Consider the following 27,962-nt stretch of genomic DNA (forward strand, 5'->3'; position numbering starts at 1 on the left):
TCAAGGGCAGCGATGGTGCGTAGGGGCGGGCAGCGAGTGCGGCGTTGGTACGTATGAGCGGGCGGCGAGGGAGATGGCTGCGAGGGAGAGGGCGGCGAGGGAGAGGGCGGCGATGGAGAGGGCGGCGAGGGTAAGGCCGGCGAGGGTGAGGGCGGGTAGCGACTGCGGGCCATCCAACGCCGCTTGCGGCTTTAATTTTCTTTTTTTCTTCAGATAACCCATTATTAAAATAAGATCTTGAGACCGAGTACTTGATCTCAAGATAAATTGTGCTTTCATTACATTGAATCCTGAGAAAATAGTTTGTGTTATCTTATGGTAAAGAATTATTAAGCAGATGCTGTAAGAAAACAACTAAAAAAATATTTGCAGACACAGTTGTAGTTGTCTTCCATGGTGTAAGAACCAAATGTGGTCTTGAAAAGTCCTTCTAATGTATTGAATTGTTTTAAATCACCTTGTAAATCAAACCAAATTGCCTCATATAAAGTCAAATTGTTGTCAGATCAATAAAGAATTGCTAGCAGCAGAAATAAATTGGAACAGTATCAAAAGAGAGCTTCATTATCTTGTAGCAAATCAAGATGCACATTGAATCTGTCTCAGAGGTGGGAATTGACATCCCTAAATAAACATAAATGCCAAAGTCCATTGGTATGAAGAAACATGGGCACTTACCAGCAGACCAAAGTCAAAGCAGGTGGAATCTAGGCTGTATCGGATCTCTGAGGCTTCCCCTCTGAGCTGGATTTCATACGTCGGCCCATCTTTGACGCGGCACTGAGCCACCACCTCTCTGCTGATGTTCTTATGGCCGAAGAAGGAGAATGTGACAAATTGCTCGTCTCCAGGTTGCAAATCACCAAACATCGGCAGGATGTCGAAAACCTGAAAAGGAAAAAAATAAAAGTGTGAGATGGCTTTTTATATTTTTGCAAGGCATTTCCTGCAAGTAGAACCCAAAAAACAAGATTTTGCATCCGAAACCCTCACCAGTGACATCACAATATAATCTAAAATTGCAGCTTCTGTTGAAGTGATGTTTACAAGGCCACTATATTATTTAATTTCGAACAATGCACTTTCATGCTCACTATGTTAACATTTAAAGACATTAATGTGTTTTTTGGTATGAACTCCTGAGTCAATTGACCAATAATAGTGTGTATTTTAAAGTTGTAAGATGTAAAATAGTAAAACTTGTATCTTTTTAAACTCACTGCCATTTAAGTGACATGAAGGTTTTCAATAAATTTACTTTTTGTTGGATTAAGTGTTTGATGGATGAGTTTTGCTTTAGCAATGACTTTAGTGAAGGTTCTCATTCATCCAGGTGGCATAGACTTGAAGTTGAATCAAAGCAACTGGACTTAAAAATCTTTTTTCTTTGAAATGTTCCGCCACTCATCTGTCTGAGTATTGCAGGACTCATTTCACATTTGTATCCTCCAGGTGAGACACCCACATTCCTGAGATGGAATGGCTAATTGGAAACAAAGGGGAGAACCAAAGAACACATTTTTTGACTCAAGGTGGCGCCATTAGCAAAGATCAAGGGTCATGTTTGTGATGGAATTTGTACATGATTTGTTTTAGCATCATTACATTTTTTCTTTTTTATTGGTAAAAATAAAAATCAATCTTAAAAGTAATCAGTGTAATCAGTTTCCTACAACAAAAAGGAAGGAAGCAGATGATTTTTTAGAGTCATTTTCACTGAAATAATTTGTAATTTCAAAACATGGTTTGATTGTTAATTACTCTGACTAGACAAATAATCTCAGACGTGTATACCTGACAGACGTGCACAGGTGTGGTGCGTGAATGTGTGTTTACCACCACAGTGACACTAATGTATCACAGACACAGGGAAAACCTTGCCCATTAGCTACTGGCTGCCTGCTGGGGTTTCTCAGGGAAGCCCTGATTTGTTTGCCTACCTCTTCCAGACACACAGGGTGCAGCTCACTCCTCTGCTCCTCTTTATCAGGCCCGGGGCTTTGAGGAGAAGGAGAAAGAGCAGGAAGGAGGCCTGGAGATGAGCTCTTCCTCCACTTCCTTTCATCTGCAATCTCAGACTTTCTGTGTAAACGTCAAATAAAGAATCATTTCAGTTAAAATCATTTCATACAGTCAGAAAGAATGCCATCTGGGAGAGATCCTGCAACAGTGACAAGATAAAAAAAATCGAATCTTTCAATGTAATGAAAGTAAACAAATTAAAGGGGTCAGTGAGGCATGCAGACCAAATGTAACCAAGAGGAAATCATAAGCCTCTATTGTGAATCCAAACCATCATTCATGCATAATCCACACCCAACCAAAGCATAAAACGTCTTCAACACCCCAAAGAACTTGGACTCTAATTTTCCTTCTCTTCTCCCCTCTTTCTTTCCCTATGGAATCACACTGGCTGCATCCATCAAGTTAATTAAACAGAGTGTTCTATAATTAAGAGGAATTTTAATAGGCAAGCAGCAGGAAACAGGTCAGGATAGATTGCAGTGAAGTGCTGAATGAACATGAAAGCGAATGAGAGAGATTTAATGAGTGAAGCCATCTCCAAACTGGACAGGAAAACGCTGGGCTGAAACACTGGGCTGTGGGTGCAGGATCTAGAGCTGTGACAGTCCTGTCACACCAGCTCACAGTGAGGTTTGAAAATAAACCAGCAGGGGGCACTGCTGTATGATCGTAGAGAGGAATGCTGTTTCAGCGAATGAGCCTGAGCCGGGCGCCAAGTGAAAGAAGAGAAATCAAACCCTGAAGGTTAAAGTATTCTGGGGTGGATTGCTTTTTAAAATGCGTCCTCCACGGAAGACTTTAAAACTCAGTGATGTGCGAACAGAGGAACAGATGGTGAGGCGGCACCCGATGACTCTGCAGGAGTTTCACACAAAACCAAAATAGCCCTTTTCTGACATTTTCATATCCGTCTCTCTCTCCCATCTTTTCTTCGTGCTCACAGCGAGTGAGACTGTGTTTTCTTGTGTTCAAAGATTGCTGAACCACAAACATCCCATTTCCAGCAGTCCATCAAAAGATAGATGGGTGGTGAGAAACAAGTACAAGTGGGAGGCTGGGTAGAAATCCTGCTGCAGTCCAGTTTGTGTGCAAAGCAAAACACAAGCAGAGGAAGTATGTTTGATGAAGTATAAATCCAATTTACCACTTCCTTCTGATGCAACTTTTCAGATGTATTATTGATGAATATGTGAAATCTTAGCAACAATGAGTAAATACAGAAAAAGTTAATGACTGCACAAAAACATGGAGAGTCAAACCTTGACCAAAACTAGGCCTGGGTATTGATAATAACTTCCAGAATTGATTTGATTGGTTCCAGCAGAGCCTGAATCAATTCGATTCTGATTATTTATTTATTTTTTCTTTGATTCTGTCTATCCTCTCAATTTGAGTCAATTACATTTTTATTTTATACATTTAGACACATTTATTTAGAAATACAATAGTAATTTATATATGCTTTGAATACTTTTTTACTAATCTGATACAGTTCACAAACTGTAAAATGTAATACTGAAATAATGAGATTGTTAATAGCATACAGTACATGGTTTCTCAAAAAGAGAAGCTCCAACAAAGTTGTTCAGATCATTAACATTGTGAACATTGTTCTGCTTCTCTTGGAGGGTGCTTCAGTTTGGCCACTAGGTGGAGCTTGCACTACGGAAGTACACTTTTTTTCAAGAAGACTAAGCAAAGAATGAACAAAATAATGGTGTTTTAGATGGCAAATGGTTACTTTGAAAAAACGTTTCTTTAAAATAGTTTGGAAAATTCATGCCTGTGAGTTTATAAAGTTGTTCATTTAGTCAGCAATGAATGTTTATGTCAACCAAGCATTAGCCGTCCTATGGGAAATTCCATCAAACGTCAACATCAAGCTACTTAAGCTTTACGTAATATATCGATCTCTATTTTCATGGATCAATTAATAATTTATTAAGCTTAGATCGATTTAAATTAATTAATAGATTTTATCAAACCAGCCCTATCTAAAACCCTTTTTTAAAAGGTTTAATTTTGTATCATAAAAGCTTTAGTTTGAAATACAATAAAATGAGTTAAATGTAATTATTCCTTGTAAAACATCATTACTTTTACCACTATCAGACTGACCAAGTTGTCACAGATTACCTTACCGTACCCGCCTTTGGAAAGGCAGTTTGGTCTGACAGACTGACGTAGACATGAATGAATAATTCTCTAAATCCAAGAAATCTCCCTTCCCTAAATCCACAAGAAATCCTTCCATCAGATCTTCTTTACTCAATGATGATTTCCAGGAAGAAGAGATACGAGGAAATTAGTATTTTATGTGGTTCTACGACATATGGGACAGATGAAAAGCAGCTGTGTTAATTAAAAGCAGAGCCCAAGTGTGAATATTATCATGAATCATTGACAGAAGAAGAAATCAGAACTCAACAAACAAGAAAAAGAACCTCCATCTATCTATTTCTGAACCTACTTGGTCTTGTTTGGATTGGATGCTGGAGCCTATCCAGCTATTGTCAGGCAAAAGTCGGGGACATGCTAGCCAGACAGTTTGTCTGTTCCCCCGAAAAAAAAAATGGGTAAAATATTATCTAAAAGGGTACATTCAATTTATTTAATTTTATTCAAATAGAAAAGTGAGATAACTTCAGGGTCAAGGGTCAGTGTTTACATATTTTTGAGATGTTGAACTTATGATCAAATATGACTTTGATCATTACACTCAGTTTATTTCCGTCTTGGAGTTTGAATTTTCCCAACAGGCTATGCGACACTGTATTAAAGAGTGTGAGCAGATTGCTGAGGGAAAGTCTTTGTTTTCAGATGAATTCCTCCCTCTGGTTTTAGCTTTATACTCCGAGGCATCTGTGGATTTTTCACTCACAGATCCATCAATATAATTGTAATCACAAAGCTAGAATGATGTGGTGCTGAAGGAGAGTCCTCACGGTATCTACATGTGCTCTTTACCACTATCTACAAATGCAACAAAAAAAGAGATTACTTTACAGAAAACCCCATCTCCAAGGATTTTGGTGTAATTAACAATAGGGATGTAATTAGCTGAACAAAGCCAGATAGTGAAGATTTTGCGCGACAGAAGGAGACTTTAGAGGGGCTATGTGAACACAGGGTGAGGTCTCCATTTAATTAGCATGACGGCCTATGAGGGAGATTGTTAAAAGAGGTCACAATCTAAGTGGGAGAGGCTGAAGATGGAGAGGAGGTTGATTGGGATTAGACAGAAAGCAGAAGCACCAGCAGGGAAGCGCAGAGAGAGGAAAGAGAGGAAAAGGAAAAAGGACACATAAGCAGGGTAAAAGCCTGGAATCAGAAAGACGAGAGAGACAGAAAAAAAAAGGAAAAAGCACCAAAGAGTCTGAGAAAAAAGCTGATTGAGGGTGATAAATCCTGCAGAGCTATTGCTGTTATTTGGTTCAAGGCCATGGTCAGACGGCCGGAGTATTCACGGTTCATTCAGACGAGCCAAAGCGAAGACGCGAATGAGAAACACAGCAAAGTTTATAAAGCACACAATCAGTAAATGTGTCGTCCCGGGAGAATTTATAATGGATCTGGCTTTCAATTCTCCGGGTTAAATGTATAGCCACTGTACTGAAGCTTCCCAGTGGGCAGCTTTAATGCATGGCAGAGAGCCTCGCTGCTCTTGTCCCTGAGCTTTGCCTACTCAGTATTCCAATGTTGTTTTTCCTGCAGGTCAGTAACAGCATGTCTGACGGCACATAATAAAATAATAAACACCCTTCAGTTGTGTACGACTACAACACTAAGAATCAACTGCTTCATTTGATTTTTTTTTTTTTTTTTTTTTTTTTTTTTTTTACTTTTCTTTAACTTCTTGACAAATTTGTTCACAGAGATGAATAATGCAAACCAAAAGGTTAAATGTGTAGTCTGATTTAATATTGATCTACATCCATCATTACTTTTCCTGAAGGAGAAAGATTATATTCACCTATTAATGGGTTTCAGCCTGTTGGTGAACATGTATAAATACGTTCCAGCAGGGGTATGTCAGCTAAACTGTTACTTCTGCAAAGAAAGAAGACTTAAAAATTAGCTAAATTTAAGGGGCAGAGCAAGAAAAACCCAAACCTAAACCACCACTGGCTTTTAGAGCAAAAAACAAGAAAACTTTACAAAAGAGTACCAGCCCCCACGTGGGGAAAAAATGTGGTACAACATGGTTTTCTTTTATGCAGTGATGATTGTCTTTAAAAGGTAAAAATCTATTAAAAAAAAACCTTCAGACACTAAAGATATATAAAAAGGGAATGCCAAACAATTTGCAGAAAGAGATTTTGGAGAAAATAAGTGTTGATGCTGAAAATTAAGTTTATGTACATAAAACAAGATCTTCAGAGAAAACACAAAAACAGCTACATTTTTTAACCACCTTCATCAGAGTGAAAAAAATGTTTCCATTGAAAGGCCTAAAAGCAGCTGAGTGGTTGACAATTTTCTTAAGCACAAAATCATAAGGTGGAAGTCAGAGAATTAACCCACCAGTCGATTTGTTTTGGATATTCAATGTGACCAGTGGCAAAAGTTCTGTAAAATCAGACTAGATGTTCATTTCTGTTGTGAATTTGAGCCATTTCATACTGACTGACCTTAATCCAGTTAATCTTGTCTTTAAAAAAAGTTTTAAGCAGGTTGTGGAAATGTGGCCCTTCTAATGATTTAGAAGTTTGGAAAAACTAATACTTCAAATATCTCAGGTTTGTATTCTTTAAATGCACTAAGGTTTCAGACTTAGATGCACCACTTTAACAGCTTCCTACACTGAATACTAATTAATTAATAAGAAATGAAACAAAAATTCACAAATCTTCTCTACAACCAGTCACTTACAGAGACGTAGATTTCATTCGTCAGTAGAAAAGCTTCTGGAATTAGTTATATATAATTCATGTTTATGTTCTATTGTGATAGAATAAATAACTCAACAAATCTCCATCTGTAAAGTTAAACCAATTAGCTTCAATAACCTGAGGTAAGAAAACTAACCAGAATCAATACTGGCTCTGATAGAAAGCAACTATCAATTGCTGTTCTGACTGGTGAGCTCTTCATTGAGCTCTGCAGGAGACTGATAAGAGCACCGTCATTTGAATTAGGTGTGCTGGAGCAGAGAAACATGTAAAACATGCAGGATGGGTGGAGGGTGAGGCAGTTGACAGAGAAATAACTAAATTATATATATATATATATATATATATTCATTTAAATTTTGTTTCACATTTTAAGAAAAACATATATTTCAGAAGAAAAAAATAATACTTTTAGTCAGTTTGTGTAATTTTTAGATTCACTCTTCTTGCTTTTTTTCTTAATGGAGGTTTATGATCTAACCCTCATGCTTTTACATGACTGTAAATATGCAAAACACCTTTCCCACATAAGTTCACACAAAGAACTGCTTTACTATTGCATCTATGCTCTATTTACATCAAATGTCATCATACACTCTGCAGCCACTTCACTCTTGTGACAGCTAAGCTGTGTCATGTAGAGTTGAAATGAGAACTAGTGTAAAGGTACCTGATCTTTGGATGTCTGTTGCTGTCCAGAAAAGCCCAGCGATACGAAACAGGCATCAGAGAACAGTTGGTGACAGTGAGCACTTTGTGACTCTCTGTGCCGTTGAACACACAACCAAAATCCACCATGGTGGAGGAGAAGTGGAGGTTGGGGAAGTGGACCTCTGCATGCAGCTCCACCACATCTTGTTGAGGATGTCCCGAGTACATTATGTCAAGATACTGATAAAAATAAATAAATAAAAAAATGTGATGTATGCTGTCACGTTCACTGTTATGCCTCGTTTCCACTGAGCGGTTCGGACCAGACAAGTCTCCTCTTGGCTGGTTAAGAATAGTCCGGGCAATTCAAGTGAGCGTTTCCATTGAGCGTTGGACCGTCAATGCATATGCGGGGTGTAGACCGATGATGTAGCTATGCATCAAAATGGTGCGACTACAGCGAAAGAGAAGCTGCATCAGCTGACTCAGAAACAGACAGAAAATTACAAAGATAACTGCAGAGGATAATTATATTCCAGAGCAGATGTTCATTATCGAAGAAGTTGGCCTCTACACTGAATAACAGTCCTTTGCTCTGAATTTTGTTTTGAATAAAAAAAAAAAAAAACTCTTTATGTTGAGCAATTCTCCAACGTTCTTCAATAAATGTTTTATAAGGCACTATCGGAAACAGGGGTTTCGGGGGTTCTCTGTATTTTTGGATTCTGGTCCCCAATCCCTGCAAAGAAGGGGGAATAGTGTATGTAACGAATTCTGTACATTACATTCTATTTGAGAGAAGATTGTGGGGGGCGAAAAAGAACACAGCTGAAAAGAGGACAACATTTTCAGTTTGGATGTTGAGTTGGGAAAAACGCTGGTCGGATGCTTGCTTTTGTTGTAAAACCTTTTTTTGCCAATCATTGGGTTACATCGTGTGACGAAAGAATCTCGACCCTAATGGGTCCGTTCCATTTTTCTATGGTACCAGTCGGTCCTGCTCAGTGGAAACGAGGCATTAGTTTCAAACCTCGTTCATCAAGGAACGACACTTACCTCATCCACAACACGTGATTGTCGATCCTGACAGAAACTTGGATTGAAACAGACCCATAATTCGGCCTGTTTCCCATCACCCAGCAGCAATGACTGGACAAAAAAAACAAAATTCAGTTTAGTTTATTTTCTGTAAATTCCAAGTTAAATCACAGCAATCATCCCAAAGTGCATGAAATCCAAAACATCAAAACAGGTCAATTAGGGATCATAGTCACTATATAAATCAATAACTCCTTAAAAAGTGATGACTTTAAAGTAAATAAGGGTTATACATTTAAAATGTATTCAAATGCTCCATCTGAATAAACTGTTCTCAAAGTCTAATGAAAAACATGGTGCAAAACTGCTTCAGCATGCAAATTACTAAACAAAACAAAATGAAATTGTAAACTAAAAGCCTTATCAATAAAAACTCCATAAAGACTTTGCATTGATAAGGGAAAAACAGACACCTCACATGAAGAATTCTGTGATGACAGAACAGTGACATTCACTTAGTGTTACTCGACTCCTATTTTAACCTTAATAAATGTCTCAAAGGAAACTTTCAATGAGTAGAAATTCACCTTTCTTGTGGCTGAGCTTTGCTCTCCAGAGGCGTCACACAGAAAGAAAGGTTCTGCAAGTCTGAGCTCAACGGACAAAGACAAAGACGACACATTCTTCAGGAGCAGCTTCTCAAAAAGAGGCAGCAGCTTCTCCCCTTTGACCTACAAGTTAAATAAAGTAGAGACATCTTCTTTTATAAATCAGGTAGATTCATCTAACTCTTCTGATACTGAAAAAGAAAAGCTAGGTGAAAGTACAGAAGCTGTGAAGATTTGGCTTGTTTGTAAAGGCAAAAAACATGGGAAAATAGACTTAAACATGACTATGAAGGTTCCATTTATCCAGGTGATGTAGATGAACTCTACAAAGGCAAAACATCTATTATTATTGTGTCTATGTAGGATTTTAATTGGACATTTGGTCATAAATTTGCAGAAGCCAGCTTCTTCAGACTATTATTCCCAACTCTAAGTACATTTACTCAATGTCTTAAAGTGCTGTTACTATCACAGTGAGCATAATCACAGTTTCAACAACGATCTCACCTATGGTGAAATCAGGGTCAGGTTACTGTGGGTCAGAGCGCCACAATCTCTGTTGTTTTTTAGATGTTCCCCTAAACAGTGTTTTACCACTGTCACAATTAGGTGGATCCAACCAGTCATAGAAGCTAAAACAGAATCTACAAAAGTAAAATAGAAGCACAACGGATGTGGGGCCCTCAAGAGGTATGGTTCGGTACTATTTAATGGGTCCATTTTGCATAGGAAACGCTCAAAATTCCGTAACGAACAGCTCGGTGGAAACGGGGCTCAAATGTCTCCAGTCTGAATACAGTACATCCCTAGGCACAATAACACACCTCAATCATGCCAATTTTATTAAGGACCTACCTTCTTTATAAAGAAATCCAACTTCTTTGCTGAAATACTCAGAATGGGGGCCACAAAACGACAGGAAAGATCCACAGTCATGATGGTCTCCTGAGAGCCCTGTCGACCAATAATCCCATGGCACACCAGACGCTCACGCACAACCTGAGAAGACAAGAAGATACATTCCATATTCACACAAAAGCTGTAGTTAAGAAACTTAGACCTTTTTTTTATTCCGGTGAATACATTCAAGACAGCTACATCACCTGGGGGAAGTCTGAGGTTGCTGTCAGTACCATGTCAGCTGAGCAGCCAGGAAAAAGCTCAACACGAGACGGGCTAAGGCTAAACGTTGGTTTCTCTCTGCTGGAAGGGAGTGAAGACCCATGAGTATCTCTCTGCCTGGCAGGTGAGATGGGGGGCAGGAAGGATCTCTCCGGTAAGCTCTTTTCTTTGTGTCTTTTAGAGGGAAGGGTGCTGTCAATCTTCCAGTACATTCGATGAACCCGCTGACCTTGGTTGGTCAACTTGAAGTGGTACTGGTACAACCCATGACTGGCAAGATGTAATGGGGAAACATTACCACATGAATTTGATTGTAAGAACAACAGTTTTTAAACAGAACAACTAGACTGCCACATTCTCTACCTGAAGAACGTGCCTAGGTCGAGGTTCGGACCTAACGGCTTGTCGCTGACAATCGTGGTGCCAGTGCCTGTGGCTGACACGCTGACAATCAGAGTCTGACTGTCCCGGATAGACACTTTCAACTTGTCCTGGAACTGAAGAGTGTCCTTCAGGTGAGCCACCACCTTTAGCACCACCTGGCTCTCTGCTGGCACTTCACCCTCACTGGGTTCAACCCTCCAAAATGACCCTCTATGGTTCTGAGTGAACACAAGGACAAAAGTTCAGATAAGTTTTTGTTGCACACAGGGGTGTTCCAGTAGATCCTGGCTTGGCTGAAATGTGATGCATTAAAACACTTCCTTGAGGAGGCACTTTCCTTAAACTGTACTGCACAAGCCCTGAGACTGCAGCTATAGTTGGACTTTGAGGGTTCAAGCGTGTATCCAATGACAACATAATCACATCAAACTTCTGTGCAACATCAGATGTAAGAGGCAGAGGCAGACCCGTGGCTCTATGTCTGCCATAACTAAGATAGAATGTATCAATAATATGTGCAGGGTAATGTGTTGAGTGGGATCTTTAGACATGCAGAGTTAAGATCTGTGAACCATTTCAATAATTTCTTCGAACATTTAAAAAAACGTTCTTATTTTTGCTGCTTTGTGGATCACATCGCTTTGACTAAACTTCAGTTTGAGTAGAAAAACACAAGTAAATCTACTGTTCATCTCTCCACTTCAGTCTTTACTGTGCTCCCTGTGCTGTATATACATCTGACCAAGCAGTGGTCCGGATCACAATCAATGTTCTATACGGCATTTGGGCTGATGGATGGCTGGAACATAAACTTTTAAATGGGATTCTGAAAATGAGCTTTCCGTAGAAGCAGTGAAGCCTGTAGAACAACACAGTAGTGCGCTGATATACGGAGAAATGCCCGAAACACGGCAGCTGACATCTTTGTTGTAGCACTGAGCTGGAAAAGGAACAAAAACGATTCTACCGTTTTGTTTCATTATCATCTTTAAACTCGGCACTTAAACAGCGATCGACTCTGAGAGTCACCGATCTCTGCCCTGCGGTTTGTGTGATCGTGAGAAGGAGCTCGAGGAGGCAGTCTGGGAGTGGGCGGGGTCAAAAAAAAGAGAGAGGGGGGTTGGTTCCCCAGGGTGATGAGTAAGAGGTGCAGAATCTCAATGATTACATTGAACCCGCAGCATCCCTCAGCTTGATTAGCATTGATTGAATGCAGCACAAGTCAGAATAGTTCAGAACTCAAGCACAGGCTCTGCGCTCCATCATACACAGCAATACGGTCTGTAATTATCTAAATCTATCCTGTGTGGCCAGACATTACTGTCTTCTTTCCCTTTTATATGTGCTTGCATGTTAACTTTCACTCATTGAAAGATAACAGAATTATCTCTTTATAGATAAAACTTCACCCGTACAACTCTACACTCCTTTCCTGCTCTGATAGAGAGGATATTTTTCTTGGCTAGAATACGAACACTTTAACAACAGCTCAGCGTGAATGCCTTGTGCAAAACTCCCATAATCCCCTGTCAGCTGTTCGACTGATGTGGCTCTTTGTCTGGAAGATGCAACGTAATTCTAGGAGAATCGGCATCGATCGACGCCTGAGAATGCAGGAAAGAAACTCCTTCCCTCGACACTGCTTCAGAGGAGAGTGCAGGGTCACGCACATTACCCAAGGCTTGCCCCTGTGCATTTTAATTTGTGTGTGTGCACTGGCGAATGATTTCAGTTGCAAGTTTTTCCTCAGTAGATACCAGGTAACACTGACTTATAAGGACAAACATTCAGTTTTTGTAGAATTTCATATTTCTTTTTCACTGACTTAAGTGACATATCAATACAAAGAATATGAACATTGAAGCTGAGGGTTTGGCCACATCTCTTAGATGAACACATTTGCCAAAAAACAGACTTTTCTGTAGTTTTGCAATGTTATTGGCTTCAATTAATCTAAAATCAACCATTGAATATAGCATTTTTTTCACCTAATTAGTGAAAGTTGGGACAACTGAAAATACTAAAAACATATAATTTAAAGACATACATTTTCTCTCAAATCTAAATTTTTCTGTAAACCGTACAGATGCTGACTGACAATAACATTTCACATCAAACACAGAATATAGAACTTCATTCTTCATCTAATCAGTTTTTAAAGTTGTTTCTCTTCTCCATTTCTGCACTGACAAAATGTCACCATCTGACTGGTTTAAAATGGCAAAGAGTCCCCAGTCTGAGGAGGGTAAACCTCTTGGGGAAAGATTAAAATTGAACCGATAACTAATTACTCTGGGCTAACAAAGCATTAATCACATATCCAACCAGAGTGAGGTGAGCTAGTGGCAGAAGGAGAAGAAAACAGACAGTTTTAATGAAAAATAAGCAGGTGAATGCAAGAGATTTGGCAGATGGCAAGAGAGATTTGTGTAAGTTTTGTTATTTCTTTGTTGTATTTATAAAGTTTACTTTTAATTTTTTGCTATTATTTTTTTTATAGTTTGCCTGCAGCCTTTTATCAATGTATCTGAGTCTTTGTGTTCTTACCATTTGAACAGTGAAGTGGGCTGGAATGGGAGACTGGTTAAATAGTTGCAGCGGTCTAGCAACATCTTTCAGAACTGCAATTCTACCAAAGTGGATCTGTGTGTTTTGAAGATGCACCACAGGTCCCTGCCCAAAGCATGACAGTAGCACCTCCTAAAATCCAGGAAAAAAGGAGGAACAGAAATCCACAATTTGCCCATCAGTTCTGCATCCTAAGTCAGGTGTGCTGTCTGAACTTCACGTACATAAATTGAATTTACTAACCAGTGGTTGATGTTGACTGCCAAAAATGGCAATACGCAGAGTGTGATGCAGCTGCCCGACAGCCTGAGCCTGCAGGAGGACAGGGAGCTCTACTGAGCTGCCTGGGAGAATCAGTCCTCTGGGTGCAGGGGTGCTAGAAAACACTGAGGAGTCTTCTTCAAGCTTCTGAAAACAAAAAAAAAACTATTTGTATAAGAAAAAAGACTGTTCCTTACGTTAACTCTTAGACGGCAATATAGTCTTCTTCACCTTTCGGGAATATAGTATGTACAATTATTTTATATCATAGTTTAAAAAAAAAAAAAAACAGAAAATCTTGAAAACTGTTCAGATCATCAAGGTTGTTCCCGCCTCATGTTTTTTATGAATTTACAAAAAATGTATAAGATTTAAGACATGATATACTTTCTGAATATCGTGCAAATGTCCTGCAGGCATAACATCTCAGACCCTGAACTTAAAAATTAATTAAGCAATTTGGCAGCAGTATTGTGGAATTAATCCTACAAACCCAATGGACCTTTTGTTGGAATGTTTTTCAATCTTCTTGGTAGACACAGTGAAGCTCCTCCAAGCTAGAGCTTTCCTGAAGCCAATATTGTCTCTCTGCATTGTCGTTTTAATGAAAATGTGATCGCATACAGTACAAATGTCTTCTTTCCCTTTATCCTGTGCAGGTTTCTCATAATAACAGCTTGCTCATCACCTGTCTGACTATCTCACTCTTCTTTCACGTTGGGCACAAATGGATTCCAGTAAAATAAAAATCTAAGATTTAAGGAGAAGTAATTTAAACTTTTCTTTTCACTCTTGCAACAAATTCAGATTCCCTCCCTGATGTGGATTTTGCAGAAGTAGACACAGGATGTGATAGTCAATCCATAAAGCAAATCCATTAAAAAAAATTATAGTCAGTTAAATTTGTTCATTTTAAATTAACTTAACAATAAATTACACAAAGCCAGTAACCTTTTTGTTTAAAAATTGAAACTTAAAGGGGAAACTTAAAAGTTAAAGATCTGATTTTTTTTTTTTTTTACAAAGTTTGGTTTTGTTTAGATATTTTTTTAGAATGATCTTGTCTATATATTCAAATCTTAATCAGTTGTTGGCTTTTAAGATTCTCTTTTGTGTAACCTCATCTAGGTTAGGTTAGTAGCTGTTGTGTATTTTCTTATGATTTCATTCCAAATTTTAGATTTTTTCTCACCAATTCTTTCCTCTAAAAATGCTTAGTTGTTTTTCAGTTTTTTATAATTAAGTTTGTTTTTCAGATGCAACTGCTGATACAAAAATGGACTTTCTCATATAGATGTCATAACTCTGTTGAGGGTAGTAACTTCACCTGGTCTAGAATCCCATAGCAGGCAGGTAGATGACCGGGGTTAGTCAGTACTATTTGTTGTTTGTACGTGTGACGGAGGAAGCATCTTTGGAAGTCCAGAACTGGAGGCTCTACAAAAACTTCAGGCACAACACATCTATAGAAGAGAAGAACATGTTAATTAGAAACAGAAAGAAGAAAAGATTTGATTCTCTGTTGCACTGATGTTCATGAAGTTCAGTTTTTAGACATTGATTTACAAAGAAGTAATTAAATAAGGAACCAATACATCATGACTTGTTTGATATTATGTTTAGTCATTCCCTGTCAGATTCTGTGCTTAAGTGTTGTGATAATGTAAAATATCTTGGGCATATAATACCAGAGGACATGTCAGGTGATGTCGATATCTACAGACAACGTGGAGTAGCAAATGGCCAAGCCAACACTTTCTTACAGAAGTTTGGCTCATGCACGGAAGAAGTTAAGGTGGTTCCATTTAATGCATTCTGTACTCTTCTGTACACAGCTTATCTTTGGGCAAACAGCATTAGGGGATGTAGCGATGCACTAAGAGTGTTTTTAAAAAAAACAAAGTGGACAAGTACAAGTGAAAAGTTTCTTTGTTCCAGAATTAACACGCTACAAGCTTGACTATGCACCTACATATTTAAGCTTACCTATAGATTAATTCTATCAGAAAACGCTCTTATTTCATCCATTAGTGATATCATATTTAGTGCCATAGACTTTTCATCTGATTTGTGGAAATATTGGAAGAGGTGTCTTTTTTATCTGTCCTTTAAAAAAGATGTATGCAATTTTAATTACTTCTTATAGTCATTTTTTTGGTTATTTCTGCCTTTTTATTCTTGTCTTTTTCAATAACACTTTCAATGATTTCATCTTGTCTACTCCAGGCACTAAATCTTTTATTGTATTGCATTTGTCCAAGGTTTTATATGATGGATAGGACTACAAGTCCAAAATAAATTCTATCTATCATCTTAAAAGCACTGATCACACTTTATGTTCCAACAAAGGTGGCACCAGAGAATATTAGCCAAAAACAAAAAGATTGAAGCCAGATAAAACTGGAGCCACTGCAAGCAAAGTAGCCTCCCTGTGTTTCAGTGTAAAACAGTACTACAAAAATAAACACATTGTCAGTTTGGTTGTTCCTTAACTCTGTGGATACATTTTAGTGTTAAGAACAAGCTTATTTAATGTTACTTTACTTAATATATCACACATAAATATGTTTGTGTGTTAAAAAAAGAGGAGGGTCAAAGTCTTTAGTACCGTATTTTCTGGACTTTAAGTCGCTGTATTTTTTCATAGATTGGCCAGGGGTGTGACTTATACTCAGGAGCACCTTATTTGTGACTTTTTAGACATTAATAGGCTAATGTATATGTTATCTTCTCCACTAACAATCAGTTGCCTTTTAGCGGTTGTTTCCCCCTAACAACCACTAGAGGGCACTGTAGGTTTAAGTATCAGTATTTGCGGCTGTCTTCTAAGAGAAGACGTTCTGTTCAAAACAAACATGGCTGAGAATCTAGTCGTTCTTCTCATGGACGTTATAATGGTTTACTTATTTGTATCAAGACATTATTATTATTGTTTTTATTTTTTTCTCCTTGGACTAATGCGGGACAGCAAGCCATTAAACTGGGCTATAAACAGACAGAAGAGTAGGTAAAAACACCGTCATTCAGATGCAGCTCCTGAAGGCTAGAAGATAGCCATCGCTGTAAGAATTTTTTCATGGTTGAAAATATAGAGGTTAAGAGTCTGGTTTACAATTTATCTTTGTAAGGTCAACTGTTGTCATCGTTTTATAGTCATATCATGTTTAAGTTTTGTTTACCATGTCAATTTTATGTTTATTCATGAACAAAATTCTACAAACCCAGCCTTCTGCATTTGGGTTCTGTATCAAATTACCCGACAAAAGAACCCATTCTAGGTATGTGTTAACAACTGCCTTTATAATGGCTTAAAGTAAACTAATAGGTGACATGACTACTCACTTTTAACAATCATTATTCAAAACATTATTTATATTCTTAACACTCTTTTGAAAAAAGTGCTGCCTTCAGTAGTTTCTCTCCAGTGTCCAAGATTGCTCCACGTATTATTATACACCATAAGTCACATTTACACTGAACTTCTCAAACATATACATCCACTAATTAGCCTATAAAGTGCTGATGCGTCACACATCAGGGAAAACAGAGGGTTTGGCATTATGGACAAGGACACATCGACTGCTCTTTCTCCTGAGCTGTGGCTTTCTCTTGATTCAGCAAGAATAAGGTCTGGTGCATGACAGACAGATCAAGTGAAAGACTGACCCAATAATCCTCATGTGCACACTTTGTTTTCATGCATTTTGAGGGAAAGAAAGAAAAATAGAGTTGCATTTAAGCATGTTTAAAGTCCCACTCCTATCATATTTGATCTACTGTATTTATATTATAAATTATATTTACATTTACATTTGTGCAGCGTGGCAAAAGTTCATTAGAAACTCGCTTCTGAGTTGTGGGCGAGGCTGTTGGCGCAGAAGTAAGGCTCCGCTGATATCACATTATCCCTTTGTTTAAACTTTGTCCCATTATCTTAAAGCCCCTCACAACGCCAACCTAAAATTAGTGGAGCAACAACTGTGAGCAACATCAGAGCTATCGAGCTGTATAGTTTTGACCCAGATGGCAGCTCAGGCAAGGAAAATGAAGACGTTAATGTTTCCATTCGTCTGCTAATAGAGGCATCAGAATTGAGCGGAGCAGGGACACTATGCCCCGCCCATTTCAGTTGCTGCTTTTTAAAACTGGATATCTTCTGGATATTATGCTCAAAAACTGTCTATGTGCTGCCCCCACAGGTTAAAACGAGGTATTCTAGTTGAGTTTCATTATATAAACATTTAAGTGCCACGTCATTTCAGAAGTCCCACATCATGATCTGCAGCTCTAGTAATGATAACAGTCCTGTTCTCCAGCCCCGCCCCTCTGACTGGATTTTCAAATTTTGGCTGTGGGTGGAGTCAGCCTCCAACTTCCCTGTTTGGTTACCCTTTAAGTTCAAGTTCTCTTTTGTGTCCAACCTGGCATTGATGGGCAGAGTCATGACTTCCTCTCCAACACCTAGAACATCCACCACCAGAGCCAGTCGGTAAACCTTCACCGTGTTCGAACAAAGCGTCACCTGTTCAGTGAGACAAACACATGACACTGTCATATGATGCAGAATGAAGTTTGTGCTGTATGTGCTACTCTGTTCTGGGGAGGATTAGTGAGTGTCACTGTAGGTATGTGGACTTTGTTAACTTACCTAATTAACAAAAAGCACAAATGGGAATTATTGTAAAATAGTAATATTGAAACTTTGAATAGATCCTACATATCTTCATGGATAATTTTCAGAAAACAGACAGTATCAAGCCAAGTTATGCACAAAATAATCCAATTCCAATTGGAACGTCTCTATAGGACGCACAACACCTTAGTTTCCAGACAGATAACCTAAAATACATTTTTAAAAAACTACAATGAAGCATTCAAACTAAGAAGCTGTTCATAGGCTCTGTGATCATGTCAAAAAATAAAAATTGACAAACATTTCTTTGGAAACACAATAATAAAACTGTGGTAACTGTTTTCATTCAGGAGCAACTAAGAGAAAATCCTAGAAGCAAAAAAAATTTGTATACGTTTAATAAATTGTTACAACATGTGCTTCATTCTGACAAAATATAAGGTTTAGAAATAACGTGTCCATTCTTTTATGGGATTATTTCTTTAACACAGTCTCTACAGGTCTCTGCTTTCTGTTGCCTTTGATTTTGATAACATGTTTTTGCTAGGTTTCACACTAATTTGTGGTTAATCTTAATAGCTGTTTGTGTAAATTGTACCTTAATGTTGACTTCAGACATGGCGCGCACAGAGCCACCAGCAGGGATGACAGTAAACTCCACCGGCCGGACACGAGCAGCGGAGTCTTTCCAGTTCTTACGTGACGAATCGGACACTTGGCAGGCGCTGCTTACACTCGGAGGGCCTGACCCGTCCCCCAGGACACGAAGGTAGAAATCCATTGGCACAAAGGATGTGTTGAAAAGGGTACATGTTGATGTAGCCGGGAAACCTGGAAAGAAAGTAATTAAAAAGGAGAAAAAATGTTGAATTTTGCCATACAAGCCTTTTCATGTGGGAATGAGAATTCTAACTCACCAAAAGCTACGTCTCCAAAATTCAGCTCAAACACACTGAAGTGGAATGTTGGTCCAATAACACAACCCCTGAAAGAAAACAAGAAGATATGAATGTAAAAAAGGCAAAAGACAAAGTCCAGGGACTGCACATATGAAATATTATGTGAGGCACAAGGTGTGGATGTTTGAACAATGTCACAGCTGTTTCAGCTGATCCTTTACTTATGTTGATGCACCTAAAGGCTAAGCTCACCTGAAGGTCAAGGTAAGAGGGTGAGGCTGTCCTTCTACATTTAGCAGCAAGTCCTCTGAGAAAGTTCCCAAGTTGCTGCTCTGGAAGATGACATCCACGTTCTGGCAGGCTCCAGGAGGAACAACACCTTCCTCCGGACAAATGGAGAAGCAGCGTCCGAATGTGGTGTCAGGCACTGAAAACCTGAAGACAGCTTCAATGAACCCTACATTTGACATCTGCACCTAAAGAAAAAGAAGATGTTTTTCTCCCATGAGTGTCTGTTCACTTTATAACACTGAATGGGCTCTGTAGAAGTACGGATTTGGAAATGTTTTTGTGTTATCTTAGATTTTTGGTCATTGGAAAAGAAAGTTATCCCAAGTAGATACATTTTGGTGAACCAATAGTATTTTTCTAGGGAAAGAAGTATTACCTCATAATGGTCTTTGTCACTGATAAAAACATTGTTCATGTCCATCAGGCTATAGCTGAGTTCCAGTTCAGGTCCGAGACCTTCCCCTACGATTGTAAGTGGTAGATTCGATTCACAGCCTAGAAAAATACAACAGACGGACAACTATGATAAATTCAAAACTGTGTTTTCACTTAAAAGAAGGAAAACAAATATAAAAGTAAGCAACAACCCATATTGATATAACGAAACACAATTAATTGGTGAAAAGTATTATGCCTATATGAGGAAAGCTTTCAGGTTTCCCTTTATTCAAAAAAGCAGTTTTTTATGTGCTTTGCAAGACCCCTATAACCAACATACATACATAAGTACTTATTTAGTCACAAAAACATATTCATACACACATATAAAATCATAAACACAGAATTTTAAAATAAGACAAAAATAAATACCGTATTTTCTGGACTATAAGCCGCTACTTTTTTCCTAGGTTTTGAACCATGCGGCTTATACAAAGGTGCGGCTATTGTGTGGATTTTTCTTCCACTGTTAGGGGAGCTCTAACCGGAAATAGAATCAAAAACAAGAGACAAAAAATATATGTAAATCAGAATAGCCAATGCTACTTTTTCTTTAACAGATAGAACACTCATGACAAATTACTAACTGGTAATTATTTTCAAATCCTCAATTCTTCATCATCTAAATCCCACAAAGAAGTTTGTGTGGTGCACATTTTAAGTAGAAGGCCATGGAGCTTGCTATCTAGGAAGGAAACCGCACTGCTCTACACAAGCTTAGCATTAATGAATCTATGCTGAGATGCTGGAGAAAGCAGGTACATACATGTACATTCAAAATACAAAATTGTTCTCTACATGCAGTAAATATCACATTTTTCAACATAGATATCTGCGGCTTATAGCCCAGTGTGGCTTGTATTTCTTTTTTTTTCTTCTTTTTTTTAAATTGAGCAGATGCGACTTATATACAGGTGCGGCTTATAGTCCAGAAAATACGGTACATGAAAAGAAATGTGGTTCTTTTCTGGGAATCAAAGTGAGCTGAGAAAGGAGTGTGTAAATAACAGCTATGGCATAAAAAAAACATGAATCATTGCAATTATTAAAGGGTATAAAATCCACAATGTTATTTTAAATTGATGTATTTGAATTAATTACAGTTAAACCCAATACTAGAAATTTCAATGTAAAATATCAAACAATTAAAATGTAAAAGGAAGTGATTGGTGAGAAAAAAAAAAACAAGGATTAATTATGTAAAACAATATTTTAAAAATTATCTAAAATATTATATTGTAAATTAAGTGATTAAAATACACCTCGCATCATAAATTTTTTTTTTAATGTGCATCTTTTGTTTTTTCCAGTCTATTCTTGGAAATCACCAAAGAAACGTTTTTACTCGGTTCCTCCCTCAGACTGTTCCACTGTCCATCACAACATCAAATTTTTCAGCAATAAACTACCACAAATCTCCTTTTTGAAAAATAAAAACCATGAAGGCTTTTTTAATTGGTTTATTTCGCTTTTAGGAAAACCAGGAGGGTGGGAACAGAGGTCCAGTCACAGATGTGGGTCAGGACATTACCTGCTTTGGAAAACATGGAAATTAATGTAAATCTTCTCTCCGGCTCCAAAGACTCACATTTAGGACACATGCAAATTCATCAACGGCTCTTCACTTTTCACCGGGATGGGATAAGGACACCATAAGTGCATGGTGTGACACAGGCTTCCTCCATGTCCACAGGATACATCTAAGCTTTCTCTGTACTACTTTCAAAACAAAATATTAGACCAAAAAAGTGCTAAAGTGGTTAGTTGGTAGTGTTTAAGTGAACCAATCAATTTTTGATTAGATTGAATTGTGAAGTAAAAGAGGCAAACTGCATGATGATGAGTCTTTTAACAACCACACACAGTTTGTTGCCTGGCTTGAGCGTGGACCAGTAACCCTCAGGGTGAAGGAAGACCGTTTATGAGAAAACCAAAGACATTGATTTGCAGCAGGGAAGGCCGGATGCTGGAAAAGGCCAATTTGTGCAAGAGGTTGAAAACAGTTTTTCTCACTATGAAGAACCAAGTTAGCCAAAAAGTTAGCCAAAAAATGAACTGATGTTCAGAGACAGCATACAGGATCAAAACTCCATAGATAGCTCTTGCCCAAAATCAGATACATATTTTCATTATATATATTTATTAATTTCCATTTTTTAACTGTAAAAGTGTGTATGTCACTTCTGACTCGACACTGACCTGTCACATCACAGTACACGGTGTGGTGGTAGAGTTTGGCCTCCTCTGGTTTAAAGATGATGCTGAACTGTGCAGTGGTGTTCGGCCATATCTCACCTTTCTGAACCACAAAAACAGTTTATTGTAGTTTGATAAAACAAATAATGTTAAACATGTTAAAATAATAAAATAATCTCAAAGATGTTTATAGGTTAGTGATGTGAAGACAGGACATGGTCATACTTGACATCATTGATAAGAGATTTCTTTATAGATCAAGAGATCCATTCATTTGATTAGTCCACTTTTAAATTGTCTACATTAATCTTATAAAATTAATACATTTTTTACATTTAATTTTATTATATGTTTAAAAAAACTGTAAACGATGAACACACCAAAGGATTCACGGTAATGCAGCCGAATGAAAAGCCTAAGAGATGGTCCTCTTCAGTTTGGCTGTCATTCTCCTCCAGGGCTCCGGACGGCACCGAGAAGTGGTGGGCCGCACTGGAACCAGACTCAAATTTGAAAAGCCCCCGGCCCTCTGCCTCCTCCTCCTCCTCCTGCAGGAGCGCTGAGTTTTTCCTAGAGAAGAGGTGATAGAAGCCTGAGCTATTTCTGGCATGCTTTGATTAAATTAAATAAATAGATAAATGGAATCACAACACAGCAGGGTGTCCTGTCTGATACAAGCATGAGAAAAAACAAATGGGGAGTTTTTGCAGTCCAAGCTTCTTTAATCAAAAATGCTTTGAATCTGCATGTATACCTCTGTGAGCTCTGCTCCTCCACTTCCAGGCTGGGCCACATGGTCCAACAGTACTGCAGAGTAGTGTCACTGCTGTTGGTCAGCGTTACTGTGTGGACGTTTGTCAGGCTGATGTAAGTGCTCTTCAGGGTGACACACTCAGGCTCCAGGTGGATGTTCAGTTCCTCACAGGATCCACACAGACTGATGAACACATCTTCACCTGAGCAGAAGGTCAAAATAGAAGTTCAGGAGTATTCTTAATGTGGGTCACACGCTGTTTCCAGCACTTGCAGTTTCCCTCATTACATCATTTTTAACTTAAAAATGACCAACAACCCTCAGGTCAGTTTAGACCAGTTAAACTGTTTAATCGAGCCAAACTAAAATAAATTATATCCATAATCCTAATTATTGCATTTTTTCCCCTGGTATTTCAGGTGTTTCCCCATAGATGGTGCACTACAAAAACACTGACCTATGTTTAGGTGCAAAAAAATGATTCTGCATTCATGTGGTGTTGAAAGACTTTTTGTTTTTTTTAAATGTTCATGTGTTTTCTGAGTCAGACTGGCATTTTTCCGACACCACATGAATGCAGCATTTCTTTAAGTTAGCATTTTTCCACCCATTGGTGCAATTAGCACTAAAATGAGAACAAAATTATTGGTTTTGAAAGAAAATTTTCAAATTGTTCTGTTTTAAAATGTATATTAATTTTGAATCAAAATTAAATCAAGTTTTCATCCAAAGTCCATACAATTTCTTTCTCTTTTGACGCAAATTACCAAAGCATCTCTCTCATCTGCTCCTGGTCCGACTCTTTTGGTTTAAACCTTAACAATGAAATATAAGACAATTTTCTTTAAAAATAGAAAACCAAAGACCATAGAGAACATAAAGCCTATATACCTCAGAGAGTCTATAACTACATGCTGCCTATTATTAGTGTATTCAAATGTATCTATCCATCCTGTAATATTAAAACAGACAGTTACTTACATAAAAAGCACTAAACTAAATTCCAAAAAAATAAATGTTTGGAACTATGACACCAAACAGAAAATTCAGTTTATAAATTGAAGTTAACAAAAAAATAATCAAAAAGCCTTAAAGTGACTGACTACAAGCAAAAATTAAGATTATGTTTATTGTATTTACTTATCCATAATGCCTGTTTTGATGCTTTCAGTAATCACTTTTTTGACAGTAAATCAGTTGAAATGCAAGAGTTACTAAGCATGCAATTAATAAAATAGTACTAATAACATAACATGGATGTATTATGCCACTTTGCTAAAACATAAAGTAATATTTTACTGTAGTAAATCATTTTTACAATAAGTTCCTCAACCTAAGAGTTATTGCCTGACAGTCTGTGGCTTCATGCTGCGGACAGACTGTGGAATCTAACAGTCAAAGTTTGGGAATTTAGCCCTTCTACTTTAAAGGTTGAAACTTTGCAGAAGCTGCTCGGTAATTAAAAGATGACACAGGGACAACAACACTGTGGTAGCACCTCCAAATGGGCCCACTCCAACAGAGAGATTGAGAGCAGCAGGAACCAGAGGCAAGAAAAAGATGCAAAACATGGTTTTGAACAAAGCCACTAAGAATAAGGGCACATGCAAATGAGACACGTTTTTGTTTACAGTCAAATCAGAAGAACTGAAGCTTTGCCCTGCAGGAACTCTCCACTTCTGCTTAGATTGCTCATATTTGTTTACCTGTATGGAAACAAAATTCTATCTAAAAAGAACAAAAAAAAAAAAAAACATCTCAGGATACAAAAAGTGAATACTTTCTCATTTTTAAACCAATATAAGCAAAACTCTTAATTCAAGCCCTGACCTTGATATGGTCTCTAAATAATAGTGTTCTATTGACCTTTTTGGTGAGTCAAATCACTGATACAAGATAGTTCCAGAGTTGGGCAGGCACAGAAAAGTGGGTCAATAAAATGACTAGAAATAAAAACAGATCAGAGACATGGTGGCTTTTCTTGTTTGAGTGCAGCTCAGCTCAGTGAGCCCAAAAGGTTTTTTTTCTTTGTATTTCACTGTTTTTTCAAAGCCAAAACAACCATGGATGTTTGCCATCAATTACTTCTTTCTCACATTTTCTCTATCCAATTGAGTCCCTCGGGTTTAAACAGACCACGTGTTACCTACTGTGAGTGAAGTTTAAGTAATGGAACTGCTGACACGTAATGTGAAGGCTTTGAAGTTTCTCACCGTGAGAGGCCCAGACTGATAGAAAAGTACTAACCTAACTTCTTGGGACATTAAAGCTGAACATGACAAATACAAAAAAAAAAAAAAGAAACACGCTTTTAAACAAACATTTCAAAATTACAACGAAATTGACCAATGTGTGTTTTTCTGGTTGCTGTGTTACAGGTTGATTCCCAGAGGTGTTATGACACTCCATGCTCTGGTAATTGCACATTCCAGACAGCTGTTGTTATGTGAAGCGGTTCTTAAAAAACAATGATCATTGACCATGTTCCAGAGTTGGATGTGGTTCTTTCATCTCTCCTTTGCAGCTCTTGGGGTTTGAAGAAAAACATTAATAATGTGACTCAATAGCGGGTTTGCAGTCTTAGTTAATTAAGTCTTGTCATTATATTTAGATTTTTACCATGTCAAACAATTGAGCCACATGAAGGTAAAAGGTTTAACATACCAGATTGGTTCATGACTTAAAGCATAATCTTCTTTTCTACTGTGCCTAGTTGATGTACAGAGGAAAAGTAAGAAAACAAGAGTGGATCCTAAACCAATGTTTTCATGTACTCTCTTTCACAAATGTTTATTAAAAACAGTCTGCATGTCTGAGTGCTTGATTATATACAGCTGTGGCCAGGCCAAGTGATTAAATCACCTGATTCTGATCATTTGGAATTTGTGAGCCAATACTGTTGGTAATAGTGTATATTCAATAGTAGGAGAAAAATTAAAGTGCACCAAAGTCCAAAAATTCCTCATTTGACTTTCTTGCATTTTTAATTCAATAAAATCTGCTGCAGCAGGAGGATTTATTTGACACATAAAGCATTTTATTTTGAAATGAACTTGTATGTGCTGCTGTAAAATTAAAACAAATTACATTTATTATATATATACATATATATAAATATAACACTGTTATGATCCAATTATTGTAATATTTAAAAGCCACTTTTATAAATGATTTTTTTAATGGTCATAGGAACTGTAAATAAAGTTTATTTTTTCTTAACAGTGAAGAGGGACTTTGTAGCCCTCACTGGGTTCTGGTCAATTAAAAAACTGGTCCAAATGGTTCATTCAGTGTTAAAGGTTATAGAGCTAATTATTCTGCTAATTTTGTGGGGGATATGAAAAACTTGCAAAATAGCCGAATTGGCGAATAAAAACAAAAAGTAAAAGCCAAAGGTCATGTCAACAGTTTTTTTTTTTACTATTTGAGACAGTAATTCAACAAAACTGCAAAATCTAAAAAAATAAATGTCTAGAGTTTTAATCATATTTTTTGAGAGTTTCTTGACTTTTTCTACATACACTTTGGTGTTTTCAGTATTGAAGCACATGCAATCCTATTGAATAAAATATATCTGCAGACATTTAATAAATATTACATTATTTAAAATTTATAAACTCACAAAGAACCTATTTTCTCAGAAACTAAACCAACAATGTTGTTTTTGGCGATCTCATGAGCAACTAAAATATTTATTTTAATTACAATCCTTTTAAAGCTGCAGCGTTTTATGGCATAAAGTACATAATGTTTTGCATTTTGTCCATATAGCCTCTTTGGTCAATTATTTTTCAAAGTATTAGTACAATTAACTAACACTTGTTTTGTGAATTTGACCTGTGCCCTGAGAGGATGATGAACAGGAACCTTTTTTTTTCAACACTGATACAGAGTTTGGAGTAGAGTAACACTGGTTCCCTTTTTAAAGACATGCTAAATCTATTAGTGACACATCTTTTAAAAACTTTACAATTAAGAAGTTTAATTCAGCTTTGCTCTTGAATTACATTTTTCATTCAACTTGTCTTAAATGGTTTCTTAGATTTTTTTGGAAGTAACACAGCTTTGTTAAAAAATGAAGAAACTTAAAAAGAACTGAGACTCCAAAAGCGATATCCAGCTGACTTTTTTAAAACAAAGATCAGAGTTAAAACCCACCGATCAATCATCCAAATCCAACACAGTCATCTCTCCCAATAATAGGCAAAACTGTTGAATTTTTAAAAGATGGCCCATCCCATTAGTTTTCAAGTCTTGCTTGTTGAGGACTAGACAGGAAAGCTTTTAATCCATCTTTGGCTGGGCTTTAATACAAGTGAGAGGAAGTGATTAATTGGGGCCTCATTTCAGAGTAACATGAAAGTTTCCCTAGAACACACAAAAAAAAAACTTTCAATGTGACTTACTCAACTTTAAAGACTGTTAACTAAAATGTGACAAATGCAGGCAGGTACAGCGTTCACGTCAATATGGGTTTCCCACAGTTATTACACTTTCTAGAAATTTTATTGATGTTACAGCTGGAATTCAATTTACACAGAAAACTTTTTTTTTTTTTTGCTTTTAGTCACAGAGACTGAAAATCAACTCTGAAATATAATCAAATGAAGAAAATAAAAAAGATGAGATGGACTGATGGGAGGAAATGAGCGAGAGACCAAAAGGAATGGGATCCTGGGAGAAAAGCAATTATCTCAGAGCATCCGGATGTGATGACAACAAGTGACAGACAGGGAGAGCTGCAGCTTATTTCACCATTTTCATCACAGCTGTCCGCCCACACTGGTATTCATTTGCCTTCTTTTCTATATGAATGCACACTTTAACTCTCTCTGGTACCTGTGATTACTGTAGAGAGTGCAGAACGGCTGTGTGGGACTGTTTGCATTTGAACATGTGTGTGTTGGTCTCCATGTTTCTTCAAAAGGAAGCTGCAGCTCTGCAGTCCCCTTGGAGCTGCAGTCCTGTCAAAGCAGATGCCTCAGAGCTTCCCAAGAGCTTTCCATCTTTTGCTTTAAACCAACAGCGGTGACAGTGAGGGTGTGTGTGGGGGGGCTGCTGCCGGGTGCCATACAAATGCAAGAAAACAAGCGAGCTCTTTTTAATCTGACAGCAAGACAAAAACTGTAATCTGTCATGTACAAACTGACACAGCAGGCTCCAAGTCAGCCTGCAGTCTACGCTGTGTGCAGGGCTGAAACT

At 37.6% G+C, this 27,962-nt stretch overlaps 1 protein-coding gene across 4 annotated transcripts in view; it reads right to left on the minus strand.

The window, feature by feature from the left end:
• Positions 1 to 27,962, minus strand: part of hydin (HYDIN axonemal central pair apparatus protein) — a 77,894-nt gene that overhangs the window by 37,047 nt on the left and 12,885 nt on the right. For all 4 annotated transcript variants that reach the window (XM_024282698.2, XM_036212494.1, XM_036212493.1 and 1 more), the window contains 19 exons: positions 22,761 to 22,962; positions 22,387 to 22,576; positions 22,010 to 22,109; positions 19,749 to 19,867; positions 19,334 to 19,557; positions 19,100 to 19,167; positions 18,781 to 19,013; positions 17,971 to 18,071; positions 14,877 to 15,012; positions 13,532 to 13,696; positions 13,268 to 13,420; positions 10,700 to 10,938; positions 10,318 to 10,606; positions 10,070 to 10,213; positions 9,194 to 9,337; positions 8,625 to 8,717; positions 7,588 to 7,808; positions 1,941 to 2,082; positions 679 to 888 (listed from right to left, as the gene is read on the minus strand). In XM_024282698.2, coding sequence (XP_024138466.1) covers positions 679 to 888; positions 1,941 to 2,082; positions 7,588 to 7,808; positions 8,625 to 8,717; positions 9,194 to 9,337; positions 10,070 to 10,213; positions 10,318 to 10,606; positions 10,700 to 10,938; positions 13,268 to 13,420; positions 13,532 to 13,696; positions 14,877 to 15,012; positions 17,971 to 18,071; positions 18,781 to 19,013; positions 19,100 to 19,167; positions 19,334 to 19,557; positions 19,749 to 19,867; positions 22,010 to 22,109; positions 22,387 to 22,576; positions 22,761 to 22,962 — 3,173 coding nt within the window. The remainder of the gene's footprint in view (positions 1 to 678; positions 889 to 1,940; positions 2,083 to 7,587; positions 7,809 to 8,624; positions 8,718 to 9,193; positions 9,338 to 10,069; positions 10,214 to 10,317; positions 10,607 to 10,699; positions 10,939 to 13,267; positions 13,421 to 13,531; positions 13,697 to 14,876; positions 15,013 to 17,970; positions 18,072 to 18,780; positions 19,014 to 19,099; positions 19,168 to 19,333; positions 19,558 to 19,748; positions 19,868 to 22,009; positions 22,110 to 22,386; positions 22,577 to 22,760; positions 22,963 to 27,962) is intronic.

This window comes from Oryzias melastigma, linkage group LG6 (assembly GCF_002922805.2).
Source record: "Oryzias melastigma strain HK-1 linkage group LG6, ASM292280v2, whole genome shotgun sequence".
NCBI lineage: Eukaryota > Metazoa > Chordata > Actinopteri > Beloniformes > Adrianichthyidae > Oryzias > Oryzias melastigma.